General features: G+C 43.5%; 1 protein-coding gene across 1 annotated transcript in view; it reads left to right on the forward strand.

Annotated features, from left to right (window-relative positions):
• MAD1L1 (mitotic arrest deficient 1 like 1) overlaps positions 1-21692 on the forward strand; it is a 366820-nt gene that overhangs the window by 257459 nt on the left and 87669 nt on the right. The window contains exon 17 of the mRNA XM_086760107.1: positions 17108-17298. Within this exon, the coding sequence (XP_086616233.1) occupies positions 17108-17298 (191 nt within the window). The remainder of the gene's footprint in view (positions 1-17107; positions 17299-21692) is intronic.

Below are 21692 nucleotides of genomic sequence, written 5' to 3' on the forward strand. Positions count from 1 at the left end.
CTAAATCACAGGCCAATTACACAAGTTCTTTATAATTCCTAGTAAGCCATAATTGACTTCTTTTGTTTTGGAATCCTAATGCAAATAAATAAAATTAATAGAGCAGCAGAATAAATAGCACTGAGAGTACAACAGCCGTGCCTTGCTTCCAGCTTGCTAACTTTTGGAAGCAACTGTTGATAATGTCTAACAGCTAAAATATTTGGATATTATAACTGACACGTGGCGGTCCAGAAGGAAGATGATAATATCCAAAGGGTCAAGAAACTTCAGTAGGTCTCTTGCTGAAAGGGAGGTCATTTTAGTTTTACTGGAAAGATGCTTTGAAGGTGATTTCAGCTTTGGAATGCTTCAGAGCAATGCTAGGGTTCTGGTAAGTTCGTTTTAATGACTTTGGCTTTATTGACTTTTCATGTTTTTTAATAACTCAAATCCCTTTCACTGTTTCTGAAGCCTTGGCACAACTCTGATGTGTTTAAGTTGCAAACATTACCTAAATCAAAACATTGTGGGAGAGAGACTGGGTGAACGCAGATGTTTACAGTCTCTGACTTCTGTGGTTTAGAAAAAGTAAACACATTTCTATAAAAACTCAAAGTGATAAAAGCATTTTTGTTGCCTGTAGTTTTGTGCTTCACCTGCCTGTGAAGGTATTTCTTTTATTATTTTATTTATTGCTTTTATTACCTCACCCCAGCTGTACTTATTAACTCCCTTCTTTAACTCCCCTTGGTTATGGTCCCACCGGGGTGCCGGGAGCAGGGGAAGAGGCAGATGTGGCACAGCTCATAGCTGGCTCTCTCGGTCGTTTAATCCCTTGCTGAGCACATCTGGTGCCGCAAGGTCAAGCGTCGTCGTGGCCAGATGTGAACCCCTGCAGATGTTTTAGCACTGCGCTGTGGTTGAGCCCAGATGCTCTGCTACCAACCTGCCAGTGCTGCTGTCACCTTGTTCAGAAAATAGGGGGATGAAATAATGGAAACTAAACTGCACAGGCCAAAATTACTCAGTGCTAACTGGTGATTGCTAGCTGTATCCTTACTGGGTTTAGAAGTAGGTGAAGATTTGAAATGAACTCTTGTTCTTCCGTCCTGAAGAAGTAGGATGCAGCCTGTAGGACAGAGAAGTGTGTGCTGTTATTTAGATGTCATCCTGTGTGTCCTCTTGGTATTCAGGACTTGTGCACCTATTAAAAGTTGGAGGTAAATGCTTTGGATGTGGACATGGGAAGGGAATGAGATGGAAGAGGACAGGAGAGACCAAAGCTTTTTCTTATCCTGACAGAGAATAGTTTGAATGTGATTTGGCCACTGCACCTTAATGGGTAATCCCCACTCTGAGCCTCAGATGAAAAGAAGAAATCTATAAGGCTAGGGATAATACGAGAGGATTTTTGCAGACTTTTCTCAGATGTAAAGTGAGCTGCTGAATAGCACAGCTTTTAATGATAACTTTTTCTTTGAGCACAGAGATTTAGCCTAGTTGGGTAAATCTATTTTTTGTTACTTGCACATCCCATGCACAGAGACCTTATGTGCGTACCATTTTTTCCTTCCTCATTTGTCTCTCAACATATATTTTTCCTAAACTGAGCAGCACTATCTCTGCAGCACTCAGTGTCATTAGCCCCCATGGGAAGAGTTCACAGCAGCAGAGAGTGAAGTCTTCTCTAAACCAAAACTGAAATGAATCATTCTCATGAAAAACTACAATACAAGAGAGCAAATGTCTCTGCACGCTTGCTCCCTGGGTGTGGATTGTTGGAGACCAAGAGTCAAGGTTACCTATATGATATGCTCTTTTCCTACACCAAAATATTCTCTTTTATGACCAAGTGTCACAGATCTCAGTTTCTTGACCGATCTTATTTCAAACAGGCGAGGTCCTGCACCAGGGCAGGGTTTGGTTCAGAGCTCTCAGGGGTTGGAGAGATGGAAGAGTTCAGGCAATGCCAAGAAGCAAGAGGATCTTCCAGACAAACCGTCCAGGAAGGAGGCATCAAGGGGCTCTGTCAAGGGAATGCACATTTCAGTTGAAAAGGAAAACAGTGATATTCTGGGATGGGCTGTTCTTCGAGCCTGCTACAGCTGTTGGTGTCAGCCTCTCGGGATTCCCAAAGTGCTCTCTAAACTTCACAGCTACGGGAAATATGCACAGGGATTGCTGCATCCATCACTAAAATGCATCCACGGCTAGCGTGAAATATAGTAACGGCTTAGTGCCGCACAGGGATCGTCCTTATGGCAGAAAGTGAGAAGTGTCTTTTTAAATTGAAAGTGGAGGAGGCAGAATGCAGTTACGCGAATGGCATTCGTACAGGACATGAGGGCTGATACCCTAGTCCTGGTTAATGCCCTCGTCCCCAAATAAAAATGCTCTACCAGGAAAATGGTTTGCCTCTTCTGTAATGGTCCAGATCCAAGTTTCTTAACTTCTCTGAAAAATGGTATATCCACAGCACAGCATGCTCCTGCCGTAACCTTTGGTTCATTACTGATTCAGAGAGTGCCAGCTATTGAACCAGAGGGCTGGGACCGAGCTAAAGGGTCAGGATTGTGTCTACATACATAAAAGCAAGCGTAACCTCTTCTTCTTTCCAAAGCACTAATATGTGGAGTTGTAAAAGTTCGCCTCTGTGAATTCTGCGGCTCTCACGTCAGGGTTGTGAAGCAGGCAGACAGGTAGGAAAAGGCAGCTTCCCCGATGGGGAGAATGACATCAAGGGACTGATGGAGTTTAGGAGATAGTGGGCACAGGCATGCAGCCATTGTTATTCTCCAGGGTAGAAATAAAATGTGTTTCTGCCAGCAAGAGCAGACAATACCTGGGAGCAATTTGAAAAGCCAGGCTAACTCTCATAGCTTGCTGGCCTCCAAGGTAACGCTTTTACCTGTGCCCTGTATCCCACTGCAAAGATATCCTGCTGCTGTTTTTTCCAGCTTGTGCTTACTTTCCACAGCCTCTCTGCCTCCAGCAGCTTTTGAGCTAACTTTGCACTTCTTTAAACTTTTTTTTTGCCTTTTGTTGTTTGACTTGTGTGTTAGAGGGCCGAATGCCTTACATCTGCAGGGAGGGACGGCCTCTGCTTCAAGACATGCGTGGACCTAGATTCTTCTGCTGCATGCTGAATTGAAGCATTTTGCTTCTGTTATTTGGAATTTCTCAATTCTTAAAACATTTCCATGCCTGTTATTAGCAAAAAGACATTAGCTTGACAGGGCCAGTTTCTCAGTCTCCTGTATTTACTCACCTGTGTCAGTTATGCTGAGCTTAATTTTAATTATAATCCACTGCATCACGTGTGCTCCATCAGACTGCTTTCTCTAAGGCTTTATTTCATTAGAACTTTATCATAGAGCTAATTTTATTTTTTTAAAGCCATCAAATTCAAGGCTGAGCTATGGATTTTCCTATTAAACAGGAAGATATCCCAGGTCTGTGCTGTGATTCAGCAGATTCTGCATTCCCAGCCCAGGCTGTCACCAAATCAGTGCTGTCGAATTAAGAAGCATCCTTGACTTTCTTTTCCTTTGCTCCTCTATCTGTAAAATGGAGACAGTGCTAATCTCTCATTTGTGTAACTGTGTAATGTTTGTCCGGCACTTCAAAGATGCCAAGTACAATAAAACTGCCAAGCATCCTTTCGCTAACAGGATTGATGATTTACACCCAAAATGCTCATTTTTTTTGTGCTAAAACAAGATCACCTGAAAGATACTGCGGTTGGAACCAAACCAGGGAAGGGGGGAGGAGGAAACCATCTGTTACACAACAGCAAAAATGTTTCAGGGCGTTCGCCTGGCAAGCTCTGGGTGACGAGTTTGGAATACGAAGTCTTATTTATATGGATGGAGCTAATTTTCTCTGAGTTATTCATTTTTCACTTAGGGAATTACCTAATCTTACAAGAGAGTCTTGGAGGAAATATTCATTTATTCTTTGTCTCGTTCAGCCGTGGGCAAGCCTGAAGATGCTCTGCCTCTTCCAGTTCTGCTTTTTTAACAGATTCTATTAACGGAGCTTAAAGATTTTCTTCTTCTGGATAAAAAGGGTTAATCTTTCACGTTCCCTCTCACCCTTCTCCTCCTCTTTTTCTGAAGAGTTCTTTTTTTGGCATCTCTGGCTGTTTCTATCATCTTCTCCCCCTAATCTGCCACTATCTGAAGAATTCATTACATTTCAAATCAGAGGCCTTGCTGCATACATTAGCAGGTTTTAATAGACTTGCCACGACTCAAAAAGGAGGAAAAAAAGAGAGAAGATTTAAAACTCTTGTCTTGCCGAAAGCAGACAGATTGACTCAAAAATGACTCAGTCAATAAAAGATGAGTTTTGAAAAGGCTTCCCTCCGCTCAAAGGGAGCTCGTATTCCAGCGAATTAGGTTTTTCTAAGCCCACTGTCAGAAATTAATAATACATACAGCATGTAAAATGGATTTAGCCCTCTACAGCCTTATACAAACATATCTTTGACTTGCTAAATGTGACACAACTACCAGGATTTTCCAGCCTTTATCCCAGGAGTTTGTCATCTCTCTAGAATGGTGACCTCAGTGGAATTTTTAAGCACATTAAAAGAAAAAAAAAAATTTGCTAAATGAGATTTTCATTAAGAATATGTTTCTACTTCCCTCACCCTTTTTCTCCCCTCAAACCCCCTCTGACAGAGCATTTTATTGTTATTTGCAGTCAAAATGATGCCAAAAGCTCTAGTTTAAACTCTCAGTCTATCAGGTCCCTTTACCAGACTTTTTCAGTGGCTTCCTTCGAAGAAAGAGACACTGAGCCCTCTGCGTTGTAGCAGAGATCTCTCATTTGGGTGTTAGGGTTTTTTTTTCTGCTGCCATAAAAAGGCTTCTAGGCCATTAAAATATCTGTTTCTTAGGAAAAAGAAGGGGCTTCTGTCTTGTTAGATCTATCCACAGGTGTTCTTTCACGATTTGAGGTCATCCCAGCTGCTCCTGCTTACCTGGCTTAATTTGAACTTGCAGGTGTGAAATCAGTCACCACCCCTGTTTGTTCCTCCACCAAAGCCCCTCAGCCGATAAGAATTAAAAGTGGTACCAATTTTAACCTGCTGGGTGATTTGGGCAGAGCCTTTATCAAACTGCCTTTGTTCTGCATTTGAGCAGAGCTCTAAGAATCCACAGGAGATGGTGTTTGCAGCAGGTGGGTCCATGCAGCCTTCTGGGTGGCTGTGGGCTGACTGTGTTTTTCCATCTCTCATTGTTTTCTCGTTCTTCCAAAACCCACTATTTTATTTCTTCCTTTTTTTTTTTTTTTTAAATTTAGATTTCAGAGCGCTTATCTCAGTCCTGAAATCTTCTCTGCATGCTCTCTCTTTCTGAAAATCTTATTCCTACTCCTTTTTGAAAATTATTATTTATTATTAATTACAGTTTAAGTTACCTATGTAAAGTTACTCGCCTTCTCATGGATCTGTTCTGTCCCCTGGCTGTATTATCCTCCGTGTTGTCTTTCTTATCCTATGCTTGCAGAAGGTACTGTGTGAATGCGTGGCAGCAACATGATGTCTGGCTCCAGACTGTGCCTCCTAGGTGATGTAGAGAAACTTTTTAAAATGCTGGTGAAGAAACAAATGCACTGAAGTGCTCCATTTTGGACCATTATATGCCGTGCAGATCTTTCTCAGACTTGAAATGGGCAAAGCTCATTATTTTTTTAATATGTTTATAGGTTGTATGAAAAGGCTGAGCTTAGAGTTCTTGATGATATGCGCCCCAAAAGTGCAGTGATAGTTCTTTCTTTCCTATTATTGCAAACAGGAAACTGCCTAGATTTTCTTGTGCTTCTCTGGATCCGAAGAAGAGATCTCTAAATATGGGTGTTGGTGTTTAGAAGAGGCTTCCATCAAAGTAATGAAAAGCATTTTTCACAGAGGTGAAGGTAACAAACTGGTTCAGCGCTAGAAAAGTATTTCACTGAATAAGATGTTTCCACTTTTATCTCCAAGGGCAGATTGTTAGGTTTTTGTTTGTTTGTTTTTTAATATAAATTTGATATGTAACTAGAAGTGACCTGTCCTCAAAGCAGGGCGAATAGAACATCACCGTCTCCAACAGCGTTTCCTGCTGAGGAGATTTGGGTGACAGGATCCCTTGGTCCTCCTTAGAACAGGCACAGACCCTGCTTACTCATTTCTCTCCAAGAGCCATGATATTTAATAGTTGTTTACACAAAATTAGAGCTTCTGCTCTTTGCCTCACTTCACTCGTGAATGTTAGCCAAGCAAATGTTGGTTCTTGGGTCGCATTGTAAGATACAGCCAGGAGTTATGCAGCAGTCCCAGGAAGACAACGCTTGTCTGTCTTGCAGGTGTTTAGACCTTGATGCTTTAAAAGTGTTGGAAGAACCAAATATACAAGGTGTAGAAATTGGCTGGTTTTTTTCTGTAGAAAGAGGTGCTTGAGTCATTCTTCCTCGGGGTCTTTTATTTGTAATGTACCAAGTTCCTTCCCAGGATAAGTCTCTGAAGTTAATGTCCTGTCATCTCGTGTCATAATCAGGAGCTTTTAGTGAAGATGTGCTCCTAATGTTGGTATAGAGATGAATGAATTTGAAGGGAAAACCTTGACTCTTCCTCTGGTTTTATGTGTTTTTTTTTCCAATTTAGTTCATTTTTTTCATCTGTTCCATGTTCTCTTTACTGGCAAAAGGAGTTTTCCCAGTGAATATTATGTGACTTTAACTTCCAGCTGCTGTGCTGGGACATCGCCACCCAATAATCTCCTTAGGAGTAATTGCTGGTGTCTTTTCAGACCATTTTTGTGAAAGGTGACAAACTGCTTGCCACAGTGAGATGTTAATAACACAGAGATGCCCTTTGTTTGAAAGCTGGTGCAGAAATTACCCCATGCAGTTGTTGGAAAGTCAGAGTTGTAATGGTAAGAAGTGAGGAACGGAGCTGTTCATTTGCATATAATTCCAGGGCTTATGTGTCATCTTTTGTGTAAACCATACAATTTCTGGCGCGGTAGGGAATGTGTGCTCATAATACAGAGGGACAGGAACATGGGCTCGCTCTCAGCACGAATCGGGGTTAAAAAGATGTCATCTGCTAAAATGGAAGGGGGTAGGAAAGAAGAAAACAGGGTCTGCAGGAGCTACATGGAGAGAAAGAGGCATGGATAATAATGAATCTTAGTTGTCAGACCAGCTCAGGGGAGACTATCCATCCTGACGTTCCCTCTGAGTAGGCTTCAGAAAAAGGGAAGAATCTGTCTCCTTCCAGGTACGTGTTGAGCTGAACTTGCCCTGCGTCTACTCTGAATCACAACTGAGACCTATTGCGTGTTTTCTTATTGCTGCTGTAGACAAAGGCTGCTCAGCTGTGCCTTTACCAGTCAGATACACTAAACTGAGATGGACGTCTTTCTCTATGACACCAAAATGAAACTCTTAAAGATTCTTTAAACTGCAGCTGAGGGCTTTCCAGCATGTTCTCAGTGTAGGTTTCTCAGCTTTTTCATAAAGAGGTGATTGTTTTGGAAAATGAATGGCACAGATACCTGTGTTGTCTTGTGATTTAGAGTCAGAGAGGTCCATAAATACTTATTTTGCTTTTTTTCCTCTTCCTTCTCTCTCTAGGAAGCTAGAAAACCTCTCTGAGCAGCCAGTCAGTTCCAATGATGAACTTAACAATTAGAGTCTTAGTGCCCATCTTCCAAAATTTCTAATAAAATTGCATGAATATTTAATACTCAAGTATTAAATATTTAAAAATTTAAAACTGAACTGGTTTGGAAGTTAGCACGTGATGAATAATTCAGAATTGGGAAAGGAGAGTCGGCACTTGGGCTGAAACAGATACTGCCTTTCCTGTCCACTTGCCCAGAGATGATTTTTGGGGGTCCTGCCGGTCTTGGGACAGTTTGTGAGGATCGCTTGGAAACTTCAAGCCTTCTCCTCTTGCTCAAGAGCATTAGCACAGGGTTAAGGGAAATAACCCTCCCTATCCATAATAACACTTCAGACTCTTTCGATGGAAATATGAGCTCCAGAGGCCAGAATAATGTGATTGAAAGCCTGGTTATCCAGGAGATGGCTCTGTTTGCAAACATCTTTCATGCTCCAGGGAAAAAAAAGATTGCTTGTCTTTACATCTGTGTCACATTCCTGCGGTTTCGTTATCTGAAAGCCCCTTTTCCCCTCATGCTGTTCTGCTCCGTGCTGAACCAGCGTTTCACTCAGCTCCAGCACGATCATCTTTAAAGGATTGTTTTCATAAAGTGGACACCAGAAAATGAAGTAGAACGTTAAAAAATATGCCAATAAAAATAGGGCAGAACCTGCTATCCTTTGAGAGGAGGTCTGGGGCACTCGGAAGAGCACTCAGAGGAGATGCAGAGGAATTGCCTTTGCGGCCTGTGCGTGAGCACAAAGCGGAAAGAAGGGGCTGGGGAAGGTTTGACTGGTTGGCATCCAGAGTGCTTTCAGGCCAAGAGCAATATGTTTGCAGTGCCAACACTTCTAAACACTATTAAGGGGATAAACGGGGAAAAAAAAGGATTGAATAGAAGGAGCGAGTGGAGGCTTTTTAGAGCTTAGCTTCCTTTGGAACAAAAGCCCTAAAACAAACTCCACAATCTTCTCCCATTAAAAACACAAATAAGGTGGCGTGCTGCAGAGACCTGCCTTTATCTGTTGCGGTGCCATTGTATTTTCATCCCCGCTGGCTGGCTAAAACAGTGTGCGTTTTTCCTCGCCGTCCTCTGCGACCCTCCGGCCTGCCTGCGTGCTGCGCACAGCGGAAGCAGTTCCATTAGCCCGGGCCACGCAAACAAATTAAATGGCAGGCTGACCTTTCAGCAAAGCCACCTTGCCTAGGGATGGGGGCACTGGGCTTTGTCTCAAGAAAGTGAGTTCTGGAGCCGGTTATGGTGTTATAATGTCTGTCAAGAGGAGAGGCGGTTCGTGGGTAGGAGGTGATTTAGTCCAACACAGTGGTGCGTGCGAATTTCCAACCACCCTCTGAATAGTCAGGGAGTCTGCAAGGTTTAGAGATTGATCTGTGCATCCTAAATAAGAACTAAAGGATGTCTGTACAGTGCCCTGTCCCATCTCAGACTCCCTCTTACACCACATAGTTGTTTGATAAGCTACTTTAGAAATAATAGGAATCTCTTTAGGTCTTTATTAATTCCATATTTGGATCCATCTGCCTGCAAAGCTACGATATCTTTGTGTTGTGAGTGCTGACATCACAGTGCAGGGGAGAGAAGTAGATGAGGTACTACAAGTGGCACAATCTTGGACACCGTCCCCGCGTCCAAATAGTATTTCCGTGAGTCTCAGTGTCAGAATTTGAGCATAGAAAGTTGCTGGAGGAAGAGCGAAACGGCTGTGCTTCTGAGAAGCCTTGAAATCATCTCGTGCCAGCGGTGAAGAGCTCCTGTTCGTAGCCTCGGTGAACATTGTTAGATAATAAACTTTAAAGCACTCTCTAATGCATGGTTGAATATTGACCACCCCGCATTGTGAATGGCTAGAACTCCTGCAAGTAATCTTCACTCTGAGACAGAACAAACAAATATTTGTGGAGCAGTTTTTCTGCATTTGCCTGAATAGCAGATGTTGGATGCTGTTTCAGAGGTTTAAATAGCATCCAGTGTTTTGGGGTAGCGGTAATAGCAGTGATGTGCCAATGGAAACAAGATAATGGGCAGAGTGGATGGGAGGTGATGAGACGGGGGATAAATTTAACTATTAGATACTTCTGCAGACCACCCCATGTAATTAACAATGCGTGTTATATATGTTAATTATATAGTCCCTAGGATTAGTTCTTATGTTAGCACTTGAGTGCTTTCAAAAGCACTTTTTCTTGGAAACAGCGTGGTGGAGAAGTGATTCTCCTTTCTCTGACAAGCGATACAGTTTGTGTCCCTCTTCTTGCTACCAGACTTTCGTGAACTGCAGCCCATTAAAAGTCTCAGTGACTTTTTTTTTTTTTTTTGTAACTGCAAAATAAATTATGTAGGACACAGGTAGACTGGAAGACTTAATGCTTGATATTTGCTGGCTTGTTCTAGAAGCAGAAGATAACTACTTTCCTGTAATCTTAAGTGATGCAGTATATTTGTATTTTTAAGATGAGGGTATTTTTTGCATCTGAAGTTAATGACAAGCTGCAGCTCCAGCTGACATCGCTTTGTTCTGGGGAGCGCTGTTGGTCTATAATTGCCGTACGGAAGGGAAGTGTGGCTAGAAGAGTTTAATCTTCATTTGAGGGGAGGAGAGAGATGTCTTCCTGGTTGGTTCACAATTTATGACCGGTGTGACAGTCCTAACTTCCAAACGGTTTGTGCCGTATCATACTAATTGGTGAAGTCCACCTTGGGCAATAAATAGCTCTCCTGAGGTTAATTTATCCTGCATCTGGGGTAAGCGTTGCCATCCCCACTGAGTTCTGTATTGCTGCAAGCAGGCTGTTCACATCATTTAAGCCAGAGATTTTTGAACCTAGCCAGGGCCTCTTTACACAACACTGCCTTCGTGGAGAACAACATGGACACACTGCGGGGGTGGCTGAGGAGCTGAGCTGGGCTTCCAAATGCCCAGTTGTTTCCTACATTCCCTGACTCCAAAACACATTTGCCAACGAGGAGGAGAAGGGCAGAGAAAGCTCTGAGCAGTGCCCGTGCTGGGATCCCCTGAGGGAACCTTCCGCTCGGTGGTGGTTCATCTGCCAGGGCTGAATCCTGTATGCAGGCCAACTTCAAGTGTACTTATGAGTTTTGCAATCTTGCGTTGTAATCTCGGTGTTATCAGGAGAAGAAAAGAACCCTTTACTTAAGCCTAGTCTGTGCTATATGTGTGTGTAGGTACTACAAGAGGAAGTTTATCCGTAGCTTCCTCTCTCTGTTTCTCAGTGTCCTGCTTCTTTCACCCTGGCCTTCTGCTGCCCTCTGCCACTTTGTTCAGATTATCTGAGGATAAAGGTTGATTATAGATTTCTCTCCAAGACACGGTACCTTTGTAAAGATACGCAAGTTGTCCGAAATGAGGGCTTCAGACAAGGGGAAGTCCTCAGTGAAGGGGAACATAGGGAAAATTTTCTTAGTGGAGAGTTCTTGGGCAGTGCAAGAGCTGTAGCTAGTCATGGCGGTGGAGACCTTTACTTGTGTCATACTGTCTTTGAAAACTCTTCCCTGAGCTGCTGGAAGGGCAAGCTGGTGGCTGGAGGAGGGGGCTGGGAGGCGCGCTGAACCATATGGTACATACGCAGTTTAAAAATAAACTGGTGTTGACTGATCAAATAAATACCACTTAGGTTTAAAATTGAACAGCCAGTGCAGTCTGTTGAATATAAAACTGTTTTTACCTTCAAGAAAAGTTATAATTCATGGTTGTAATGTCACAAATTGCAAGTTCTGCAAAGAGCAGTTTGAGTCTGTCAGACCGTAAGGGCGGCGTGGGGCTGCCGCTCCAGACAGGTCGCGCGGTCCCAGTACCCCGGGGCATAAAACACACCTATAAAATCTAGCAAAGCGAATTTTATTTCTCAAAAGCAATTGGTCATAAACTTACCTACATGAGAAAATGCTCAGCTCCTCTTCTATTAGCCTTTATTTAATATGATACAATTTATTTTTATATTGTGTCCTTCACAGAATATCACAGAACTCTTTTCAGACGCTGTTTGTCATAAACTAAAGCTGGAAGAGAAAATTTCAGCTCAGGGTTTGAACAGAGGAATGACTGAAGGGATTTCAGGTGCGGAAGAGCAGCGTTAGGTTCGCAGAGTCGGACGGGAAGGGCAGACCTGCAATAGTGAAATAGCAGTTTTGGGGTACAAGTGGGGTGATCGACGGGTGACACTGCACGGCAGGCGCAGTGTATGGAAATGCAGAGAAACAGCTTGTGCTGGTGGGAGAGAATAAGGGTAAGTGTGGCCTTGCTGCTTGGAATCAAGAAAATAGCTTTCCCCCTTCATATTATGGACCTTGTGAGAACAGGATGGTACTGCCATCCCTTCTGTAGGCTGAGGACAAAATCTAAGCAGTCTGTTATTTGATTAGAGCAGGATTGGTGAAAATACAGTGTCCTCCATAGAAGTGCTGGGTGGCGTCTGTCTGAGGCATTCAGGCAGGGTCAGCAGGGACAGGAATTCACGTGTAAATACTTCACCCCGTGTGTGAGGGAGTGAGTGACCCCCAGACGTGTTACGAAGGGAAAGTAACTTTTAGTGGAGAGTTAGAAAGGACTTCAGGCCTTTCTGGGAGAGAGATATATTAGCTGGGATCACAACTGAATTAATGCAGCTACATGGCTTGTGGCGTCTTTGAGAACGAGCAGAACAAATCTGTGTTTTCCTGCAAAAGGCTAGCGATACATTTAATTTCATGCCACTTTTGGTATGCTGAGAGCCACATTGTTTCCTCCTCTTTCCCCAGGGAAAAGGTTAGGTGTGAATTTGGTTTTCTTTGGTGTAGAGACTGCTATTGCTATTGATTGACCTCGCTGATCTCAGAGCAAGAGCCGGAGCTGTGGTATTTCCAGGTACCTGCGAATGTTTTCAGATGTGAGGAGTGTAAAAGCGATGGAATAAGAAGCAGTGACATTTCCAATATAAGACCAAAAAAGCACAACTCATATTTTATTTATTTATCAAAAATAGTTTGAATTATTCATTAAAGTTGATATAAGTGTGTGAAAATACAAGGTGTTTTAAGAAGCAGCATCATTAGGGGAAAGTTAATCATTTGACAGTATTAATTTTGTAAGAGATAAATGATTTTTTTTTTCAGTGAGGTTTTTTTTTCCCATCAAACTGAAGAGGACAGGCAGCTTTTTGTACATACTCTTGGCCTGAATAGAAGGGAGATGGGGCAGTATGATTTCCGTGTATTTTCCTGTTCTCATCCTTTATGTTTTTTCCAGGCAAAGTAAGCAGCCAGTCATTATCCCTGACCAAGGCATAGCCTGCCAAATCTCACACTTATTTTCTCAGTTCTTATTTGTTTCATTAATGCTTCAGTGAGGGGTGTTTCAGTGTTCTGTCTCTGGGATGAAGATGTTTATGGTGTGAGTTTCCCTACCCATGGTTTCTGCAGAGCACGCCTGCACCTTCTCTCGTCTGTTTGATGCAAGTGTAGCAGAGTCGAACACAGGGCCTCACCCGCGTGCTCTCAATACAGGGATTCCAGTTTTCAAACACTCGTTTTAAAGATATAATTAAATATAATTCTCCAGATGTTATGAAAGATCTTAAAGGATTAAGACAGTCAGTGTTCTGTGGGTGGTAGATAAAATGGGTGGCAGTAGTAATGCTGCCATCAGAAACTTGCTCTGTTAACACACCTCGACCCATCCCGAAAGGATCTCCCTCTGCTCAGCGGCCTCTTCGGCTGTGCCTTAAACACTGCTCTGAAATACGCTGAGTTGCACTCTGTGCAAGTGATGACTTTTAATTCAATTTTTCCTGACTGTGCTAGAAGTTTGGCGGGAAGTAGCGGTATTAGGTGAGGCTTAAGAATTAGCATCTCTGAATTCAGACACAGAGCAAACAATGAGCTGCCTCTTAGCTTAACGTCTTCACTTGGTGGGGGAAATACTAGAAAGATTAATTACTGTCCCCAAGTCAGTGCACGTGCTGCTTGTGCTGTTTTCTGGGAGCAGGGAATCTGCGACACCAGAGCAAAGCCGTAGTGTGGAGAGAATACGTAGATACCCAGTGCCTACAAATAAGCATCCTGTGCCATTTTAGACAACCCAGAGCGTCTGCAAGATTGGCCTGGGACTGGCTGGTATAACACAGAACCTGCAGGAAATCTCTTTCCTGCAGAAGCATGGTGGGAGGCTGTGAAAAATGTCCTCAGGCATCTCAAATGGCTTTGTTTCAGCAGACGGGATCCCAGCCTACATTTCTCAAGTCTCAGCTTACCTTCCTGCTGAGTTACTTCCTCCAGGAATCCTCCTCACAAGGCAGCTTCTTGGTTCTATCAGCAGAGCCCTCAACGGAAGGCAGAGGAGTAGTCACAGCCCTGAGTTAATCTGGGAGTAGCCCCTAGCTGAATTGTTTCCACAGGATAAATGCTGCAGGAGGTAGGCATCAGCAGTTGCGATAGCTGAACTACTGAGGACTGCAGTTTAATTGGGCGTAAAGGAAGAGCAATCTCTGGTTTACAGTCAGACTCCAATGGACCTTTCACTGGGGGCAGTTGCAAACTGAAGCATTCCTATCCTGTCCCTGTACTTGTTTTGTGTTTTTTTCTGCCCCATCCTCAAGTTGTGCACTGAAGAAATTTGCTAATGGAGCCAGGGAGGGGGTGACAAGGCTTTGTCCCGTCCCTGGCCAGGGCTGGCACATTCGGCTGCGTCTACATTAGCGGTTACCGAGTTCAGCGCCTTGTGCCAGTGGCTGACACAAGGCGTCTCTAACAGAGAGATAACATTTTTTTCATGGAGATTAATTCCTTCAGCCAGGACGGCTGACGCGGTAATACACCAAAACTGCCGCAGGCACTGGAAAGAGGGCCAGGAGGAACGGCGGGGAGGGGGCGAGGGCACGCTGTTGGGAGTGAAGGTTTGCTAGTCCTTCAGTGAAATTGAAAAGCTCGGGATTTCTTGCTTAAAAGACTGATTGTAGCTGGAGTTTTTGCTTTTTCACCCCGAGGGTAGTGGAGGAAAGCAGTTGCCATTGCTTAGTTGCCGTTCTAGATTCACATGGTTGTAGCTAGGCCAGTGTCGTTGGGTGGGTGGTAAGGCTGCAACCCAGCGGGTGTGAGGATGCTCCTGATGACCATCAGCTGTACCAAGTCTGAGAGACAAAACGGTGGAAAAGGTGCTAACTCTTCATGAATAACGGAAGCTGTTCAAGGAGTTAATGAATTAGGGTGCCATCCACCTCCAAGGTTAAAAAAGTCAGGAAAGGCAGCCTCCGAGATGCGGTAGGGAAAGGCAGATTTACTTTTTCAAGGCTAGGCTGCATTTATTAGGAAAAAAAAATATTGCTGTTGGACATGTGCTATATATTAAAGGCTGTGCTGTCTCTGACAGTGGCGAAATGTTATTTACCACTGCAGTGCAGTCACTGAATTTTTACTTTCTGATACAGGATTTTGTCCTTAACAGTTGCATAGCTGAATGAAGACTGTGAGAATATTGAGGTCAGAGCTGCCAATTAACCTCTTGATTTCAGAGGCTGATTACTCAATTAATCAAAGGACCAGACCCAGCTGAGATGATAGGGGGAAAGGTTGTAACAATCCAAGGGAGGATTGAGTTAATGACGCAGTGATGAGTTTGGTATGAATGGGAGGGTGGATGGTCAGGAAAGACACAGGCTTTTCAAGCTCATGAGAAGGGACAGCGTGTAACCCATGACTCTTTGGGCTTGTAAGCAGAGTTTGGATGCTCTATTTACCTTACATCCCCCTGCAATTGAGGGGTTCCCTGTATAGCAGTGTTTTAATGGACAAACTGGTATGCAGTGTTCCCCAAGACTGGCTTGTTCCCCTTGATAAAGTGAGATAGAGCTGGAGGGAGACCCAGAGTAGAGAAGGTGCTTTGCTCATGCATCGTCTCCGCAAGCAACTCAGGAAGGTAGAGCTGAATTAACCGAAGGTAAGGAGTTGGCCAGCATTAACTGTCCCTGCGTGGATGCTCTCACTCAGAAGTAAAGGGACATGTAGTTCTCTTTAACCATTAAAGAGTTCCTGGCCTTGCCTGGGGATTAAGCTGGATTGGATTAAGGCCAAAGTACTTCTGAGCAGGGGCATCCTCAGTGGCATTTAAGGCACTTTAACGTAACACATTGAATTATCCTTTTGTCCCACCCGGAGCGCCTAACCAAAGCAGTACAGAAGATAAGAGGAGACTCCTGTTCTCCTGGTGCGCTTGCAGCTGCTCAGAGCCGAATCAAAGGCAAGTCCGTGGCCTTGCAGTTGTCATCCTGCATTCTTCCTGCACTACGCTTGGGCGGTCGATAGAAACACGTTTTGGCAAATATTTGAGGAGAAACTTTTTCAGCTCGCTTGGGAAACAGTAATACTTCAGCGTGGGCTGTAAAAGCCCAGCCAAAAACCTTCCTTCATACTCAAGCAGTCACCTTGCTGAAGGGCCTGCTATCCTAGCGCTGGACTCTGAACCAGCTAAAATAAAGACACGTGGCCTCCGTGTGCTGCAATTATGTCTCTAATCACAGCACAGACAAAGCCTGAAACCTCAGCATGACAAAGAGGTATCTGAGTGAGGATGTCTGTCTGTTTGCTGTTAGAAAGAGTCGGGTTTTTTCCTAACCCTGGGCTGCAGTGTTGATAAAGCAGGCTGACTTGGGAGCCACCTCTAGTGTATATTCAAGTAAAGCCAATCTCTGTAATTAATGGGGGGATAAATCGAGGTTTAATTACTCAGAAGGCACCTTGGGTGAAAGATTCATGGTAATTGTTGTGTATCCTCTTGAAGGATTCACAGCGCTGGCAGCTCCCTTTGTAGCAGTAAAATACAGGGTGAGTGGCAGGCAGTCCCACAGGACCTCTCTTCTAGGGACTAGTCCAGTTAAGGCAGCAGATGCAAAGAGGCAGTGGTACTCTTCAGGCTTTTTATAACAATAAAAGTCCCTTCCTGAATCTTAAAGGATTCCTAAGCAGTGTGACAATTTGAGATCAAAGTACTTACAGTCAAATCAAGAGTACATTGGAGATTTCCCTTGTAGGAAGCTTCCTCCTGATGCAGCCATAGAGCGACATATTTCCTACCATTTTTCCACTTTCTTGTTTGCTGTAAGCATAACAAACTTCTCTTGGGTTCTGTGTAGAAAATAAGATGTGTGCACGTGGGGAGATGGATGCTATAGCTTTGAATTTTGTGGTATGTTGTTAAAAGGCTGGCAGAGCAAAAGAAAAATTCAGCCCATCAAGACACATCTGTTTTCCTTATTCTCCAGTTTATTATCTTTTGGTATGCTGGGGCCAGGAGAAGAGGAATCTAGCTTGCCCGTTTCTTTACTCTGCCTGCTTAATTCACTTTTAAAAAAATTAATTAACCTTTTCGATTCACTTAGTCTGGCTAGCACTGTAAATACGATGCAAGGGCTCTGTGCTGATGACGTATAACGAAGTACTCATTTTCTTCCCCTACACAGAGCTGAAGAAGCAAGTGGAAAGTGCAGAACTGAAAAACCAGCGTCTGAAAGAAGTTTTCCAGACCAAGATCCAGGAGTTTCGCAAGGTGTGCTACACGCTAACGGGGTACCAGATCGACATCACGACAGAGAACCAGTATCGACTCACCTCCATTTATGCTGAGCACCAAGGGGACTGCCTGCTTTTTAAGGTAAGTCGGCGTACCCCTCACTGCACCTGCTTCTTTGGGTTCATGGTTTTCGGCGTGCCAGAATGTATTTTCTCCTTCTCAGTGATTAGACTGGAAAATCACTGCCCCCCTGCTATGTGACAAGGTGTCCCTATGAGGGAAGTAAAGATCCTTTCTTCTTTTAAAAAAATTACCTTAGAAGGCATCTGGTCTCCCACTTGTATATCAAAGTCAGGAGTAAAGAGACGAGACTATATATGCATGATACCTGAGGCATCTGGCCTTGCACTTCACCTTTTTGTATTATTAGTTATATATGCTGCAGCAGTAAAACCTTATGTAACCGTCAAGGTTTCATCCTTACCTCACTGTGAGATGTATGTCCTTACTGTCTTTGCTATCCTCTGGCTTGTCTGCATGTCATCATCTTGTCTTTATGTAAATTGGAATTGCTTTTGAGCAGCAACTCATCCTTGAGTGTGTGAAGTGCCATTTATGTGAACAGCACAGATGAGTAGCAGTAACAGTCTGTCTTCTGCCAGTCTGATACGTCTAGCTAGGTGGTCTGTGGTTGGGTTCTGGCTTGATAGGTGCTGGTTTTCTTCTGCGTTACCTCTCGGCTAGCACAGCTGTGTTGATTTATTACAGAGCTGAGGTGTGACATGAGAGTCACCAAGCTGTTAAGTTACATCTTTAAGTCGGTTCAGATGTCAACAGCCCAGGTTTACAGGTCAGTGGGAGAATGTTCTCAGTGACAAACACAACTGGCACTTAAAATCATACTTGCCTCCCACTGATCTGCCTGGGGTGAGTCTCGTTTATGGGAAAGATGAGGGGTTTGGAGACGTTCTGTACCGGAGGCGACTCTATCAGCAGGACCTGAAGTTCTGGTTCTGCAGACCTACTGCTGAGTGCCGCCTGTGGATTGCTGTAGTACTGTTTCTTTAGTAACAGGACAAATATTTTCATGTTCTGCAACTGTAGAGCCTCAGAAAAAAAACCCCACCATATAAAGCGAGTGAAGGTAAGTATAAGACAGCACCTAAGATCCTTAGTAAAATTAGGAAAATATCGCCAAAAACTGTTGTATTATTTGACCTTATTATGTTTCTGCACTGAGACGGGTGACAGCAAGAAAATAAAGCTCACTGTCTGGGGAGGAGGATGACTGTTGGTTTTAAGGTGCAATCAGTGAATCCTGAGAACGGTTCTTGTTGAGATGCTGCAATGCTGTTAGCTCTAAGAAACTTCAGCAGACTCCTGGAGATGTCTGTTGGATGCCGTGCCCAGACAGTACAACTAGCAGTTCTTTCTGCATGGTGGGAGAGATGGAGTGCTTGCAGAAAGTTAAGAAAAGATGAGAAAATTGCATGTGGGCCACATGATCAAGATCTGGCTGGCTTCAGTAGTTTGTCTTCAGAGGGATCAAATATTCCTTCATGTCATGGCATAGAAATAATCTACATGCAGGAGACTGAGTGATCGAGTAGGGATTCTTCTCCCTGAACACTCTTATTGCTTTCTCTTCTTCACTCAAGTCTTTATTCCCCAGTATGTCCAGAGGATGGAGGTAAGTGTCACCAGGTAGAGCAGCAGCAGTTTCAAGATCTCACATTTCCCAAAGCCGAGGGTGGGTTGCTTATTGGTTCATGGAATTTGTCAGCCTCTCTTGCCTCACACACCTCTTCGGATAAGAGAAGCAGATTTGCTAATTGGAGCCCAAACAACAAGATCTCAGATTCTTTCTCCCTGTTCAGTAAATCGCAGACAGTTCCCACTATCTGCAGCTTAGAATAGCTGTAGACTATAAACAACAAATTATTTCCTTGCTGAGTCCAGGCAGCTGGTTCCCATGTATGTACCGAGGCTTGAATCCTGACTATGGCTTCCAGCAAGGTTGTGTGTTTATGCTGTGGAATTTCTGAGCTGTAGCAGACTGTGGGTGTTTGTGTGCATTTCATTAACCCAAAGAGGTCGCAAAGCAGGGAATGCTATTTGTGTTTATTCCACTCAAGCAATTTATGGAACAGGGTGTATATAATTAAGCTAGAGAAGTCCTCTGGCACTTTACAAGCTTCTGTAGTTTGCCTGTAAACTTTAGAGCATATTTCAGTAGCGCTGCTGGTGGCCTTTAATTTTCAGTGAGGCTTCAATAGCAGGGATGCAATAGGAGCTACTGCAATGTAACCCCTTCAAAGCTAAATGAAGATGAAAGACGTGCTTGGTTTTCCCGACCAAGGTGTGGTGTTAGTGTAGGAGAGCTTATTAGCGACATGCTGTATGTGTCCAGCCAATTCACATTAATTGGAATTACAGCTTCAATGAAAGGGTTAATCACAGTGCCATGCTGTGAATGTAAATGACTGCATCTGTAAATGAGCACCGAATGCTAATGAAAGCGTATTAGTATTTATTGGCAATCCCCATCGATGCTACAGATGAGCTCATCAACTTGAAGGATGTTCCAGTGATTGTCAGACCTTCTGTGTGTGAGCGCGTAGGCAGCGAGGCGCATTTCAGACTTCACAGCTCGCTCTTGCTTGTTTGCTCTTTTTTATTCTTTTAATTAAATGCTATTGAAAGTGTTGTTACAGATTCCTCACTAGCAGTTTAGTTCCTGATGATTTTTTTGTGGCTTGTAATGCGTTACAGTTATTGGGGCACTTGACAGTTTCATATTGTGTTAGCGTTGCTCGTACTTTAGATGCGTTAGGCCATGACACAGGCTTTGCGTTCTGCTTGGCTGGTGTGTCTAGGCCAGGCCACCCATGAGCTGTCCAAGAACCGCATTGGCTCCCTTTGCAACAACCTATTAAATATATCTGTTAAAGCAAACAAACGTTGCTGGGGAGCCTACTTGGAAGTAAGCGGTGGCAAGCCAGGATGTCATTGCTTGGCCGTGTGTACATCACGCTGTTTACCCATGTCTCTGGGTACATCCTGAATGAGAGTTAAGGAAATGAGGTCTTTAGAAAGGCAATGACAATTGTTTCAGACAAAGAAAGTCTTTTGGTAAACAGAAAGACTGGTCAAATTTGAAGAGAAGATGATTTGGAGACACTTGTACAAATGAACAAACAGTGTGGACAAATTAAATCATGGGCTTTTTCTTTTTGTGTGCCAAAAGACACAGTCTCAGCCAAAGCATTTGAAGCAAATCAATTTAAAATAAAAAGAGTGAAATCCTTTTATTTTATAGACCCTGTGGCTTCAAGGTGCTACTGAGAGCAGGAGCTCAGTAAGCTTTCTAAGATATTAAGCTGTCTTTGTTAAGTTTATCTTAAACATAATAATACCTAGTTTACATTAAATATTTACATTTAACTTAAGTAGAGACATGCAGAGCTCTCTGTTTTGAGATGTAAAGACAATCTCTTACTACAGATGTTAGGCAGAAAATTCCCATGCATGCTGCTTATTTTCTGGGTTGTGTCTACGTATGGTTTTCTTGCTGCTGTACCTGGCAGCATTCAACTCCATCCTCTGGAAGTACTTGGGAATGAAGACTTGAGTGAAGAAGAGAGAGCAAGAAGAGTGCTCAGAGAGAGGAATCTGTGCTTGATTATTCACTGTGCTTCAGGTAAGCTGTTTCCACTGTTGTGGCATGAATGTGATGCTGGTCGCTGTTCTTGGTAGGATGCTACACTGGAAAGGCAGTCGATCTGATCCTCTCTAACAGCAACATCAAATCTAGTGATGTTTGAAATCTCTTTGGTTTCAGGTTTTTCTGCTTTCCTCAGAAAGGAGTGCTCAGATTTCTTAGTAATTCATGTATAAATTATTTGTGTCTAAGTTGGTAAGGAAGTTAAACCAGACAAACTCTTTCCAGTATCACAGCAGTGTTATGTGGCTGGGCTCTTTAATACTTTTGGCCAAAAGGCTTCCTTTAGACAGAAATTTTGTATATTCTCAGAGCCCGGTCTTGCAGAGTACAGAATTCTATCTGCTTCCAGGTCTTGCTTGCATTGTTATTTTCTGCCAGAATTATCAAATGAAAACCCAAACGCCAACAGTAGATCATTAAAGAGCGTTCCCAAGATGGTAGGCTTCATGCCTTGAAAGTGAGTATCCAAGGTGTCAGACAGCAAACAACCAGACACAGCTTGAGAATGTTGCCAGCTGTGGGGCTGGCATTTCTTGCTGCAAGAACATTTTATTGGTGTCCTGCTGGATTGGTAATATGGTAATAAAATCAACAGCTTTTCTGCAACCTGTTAAATTAACAGCCAGAGCGCACGCACTGTCTTTGATGCACACCTCTTCAAGGAGTTACCTGAAGAGTTGATTTGCAGATCTGGAAGGGGAACTGTCTCGCTCAGACTTTAAGGCACTGTGAAAAGTAAGCACTGAAGTGGTTCACCATGGGCAGAACACAGATGGGTGAAAGGGGTAAAGGCTTTGTATGGAGGGAGGTT

This window comes from Chlamydotis macqueenii, chromosome 15 (assembly GCF_036417535.1).
Source record: "Chlamydotis macqueenii isolate bChlMac1 chromosome 15, bChlMac1.mat, whole genome shotgun sequence".
In the NCBI taxonomy this organism is placed as follows: Eukaryota; Metazoa; Chordata; class Aves; order Otidiformes; family Otididae; genus Chlamydotis; species Chlamydotis macqueenii.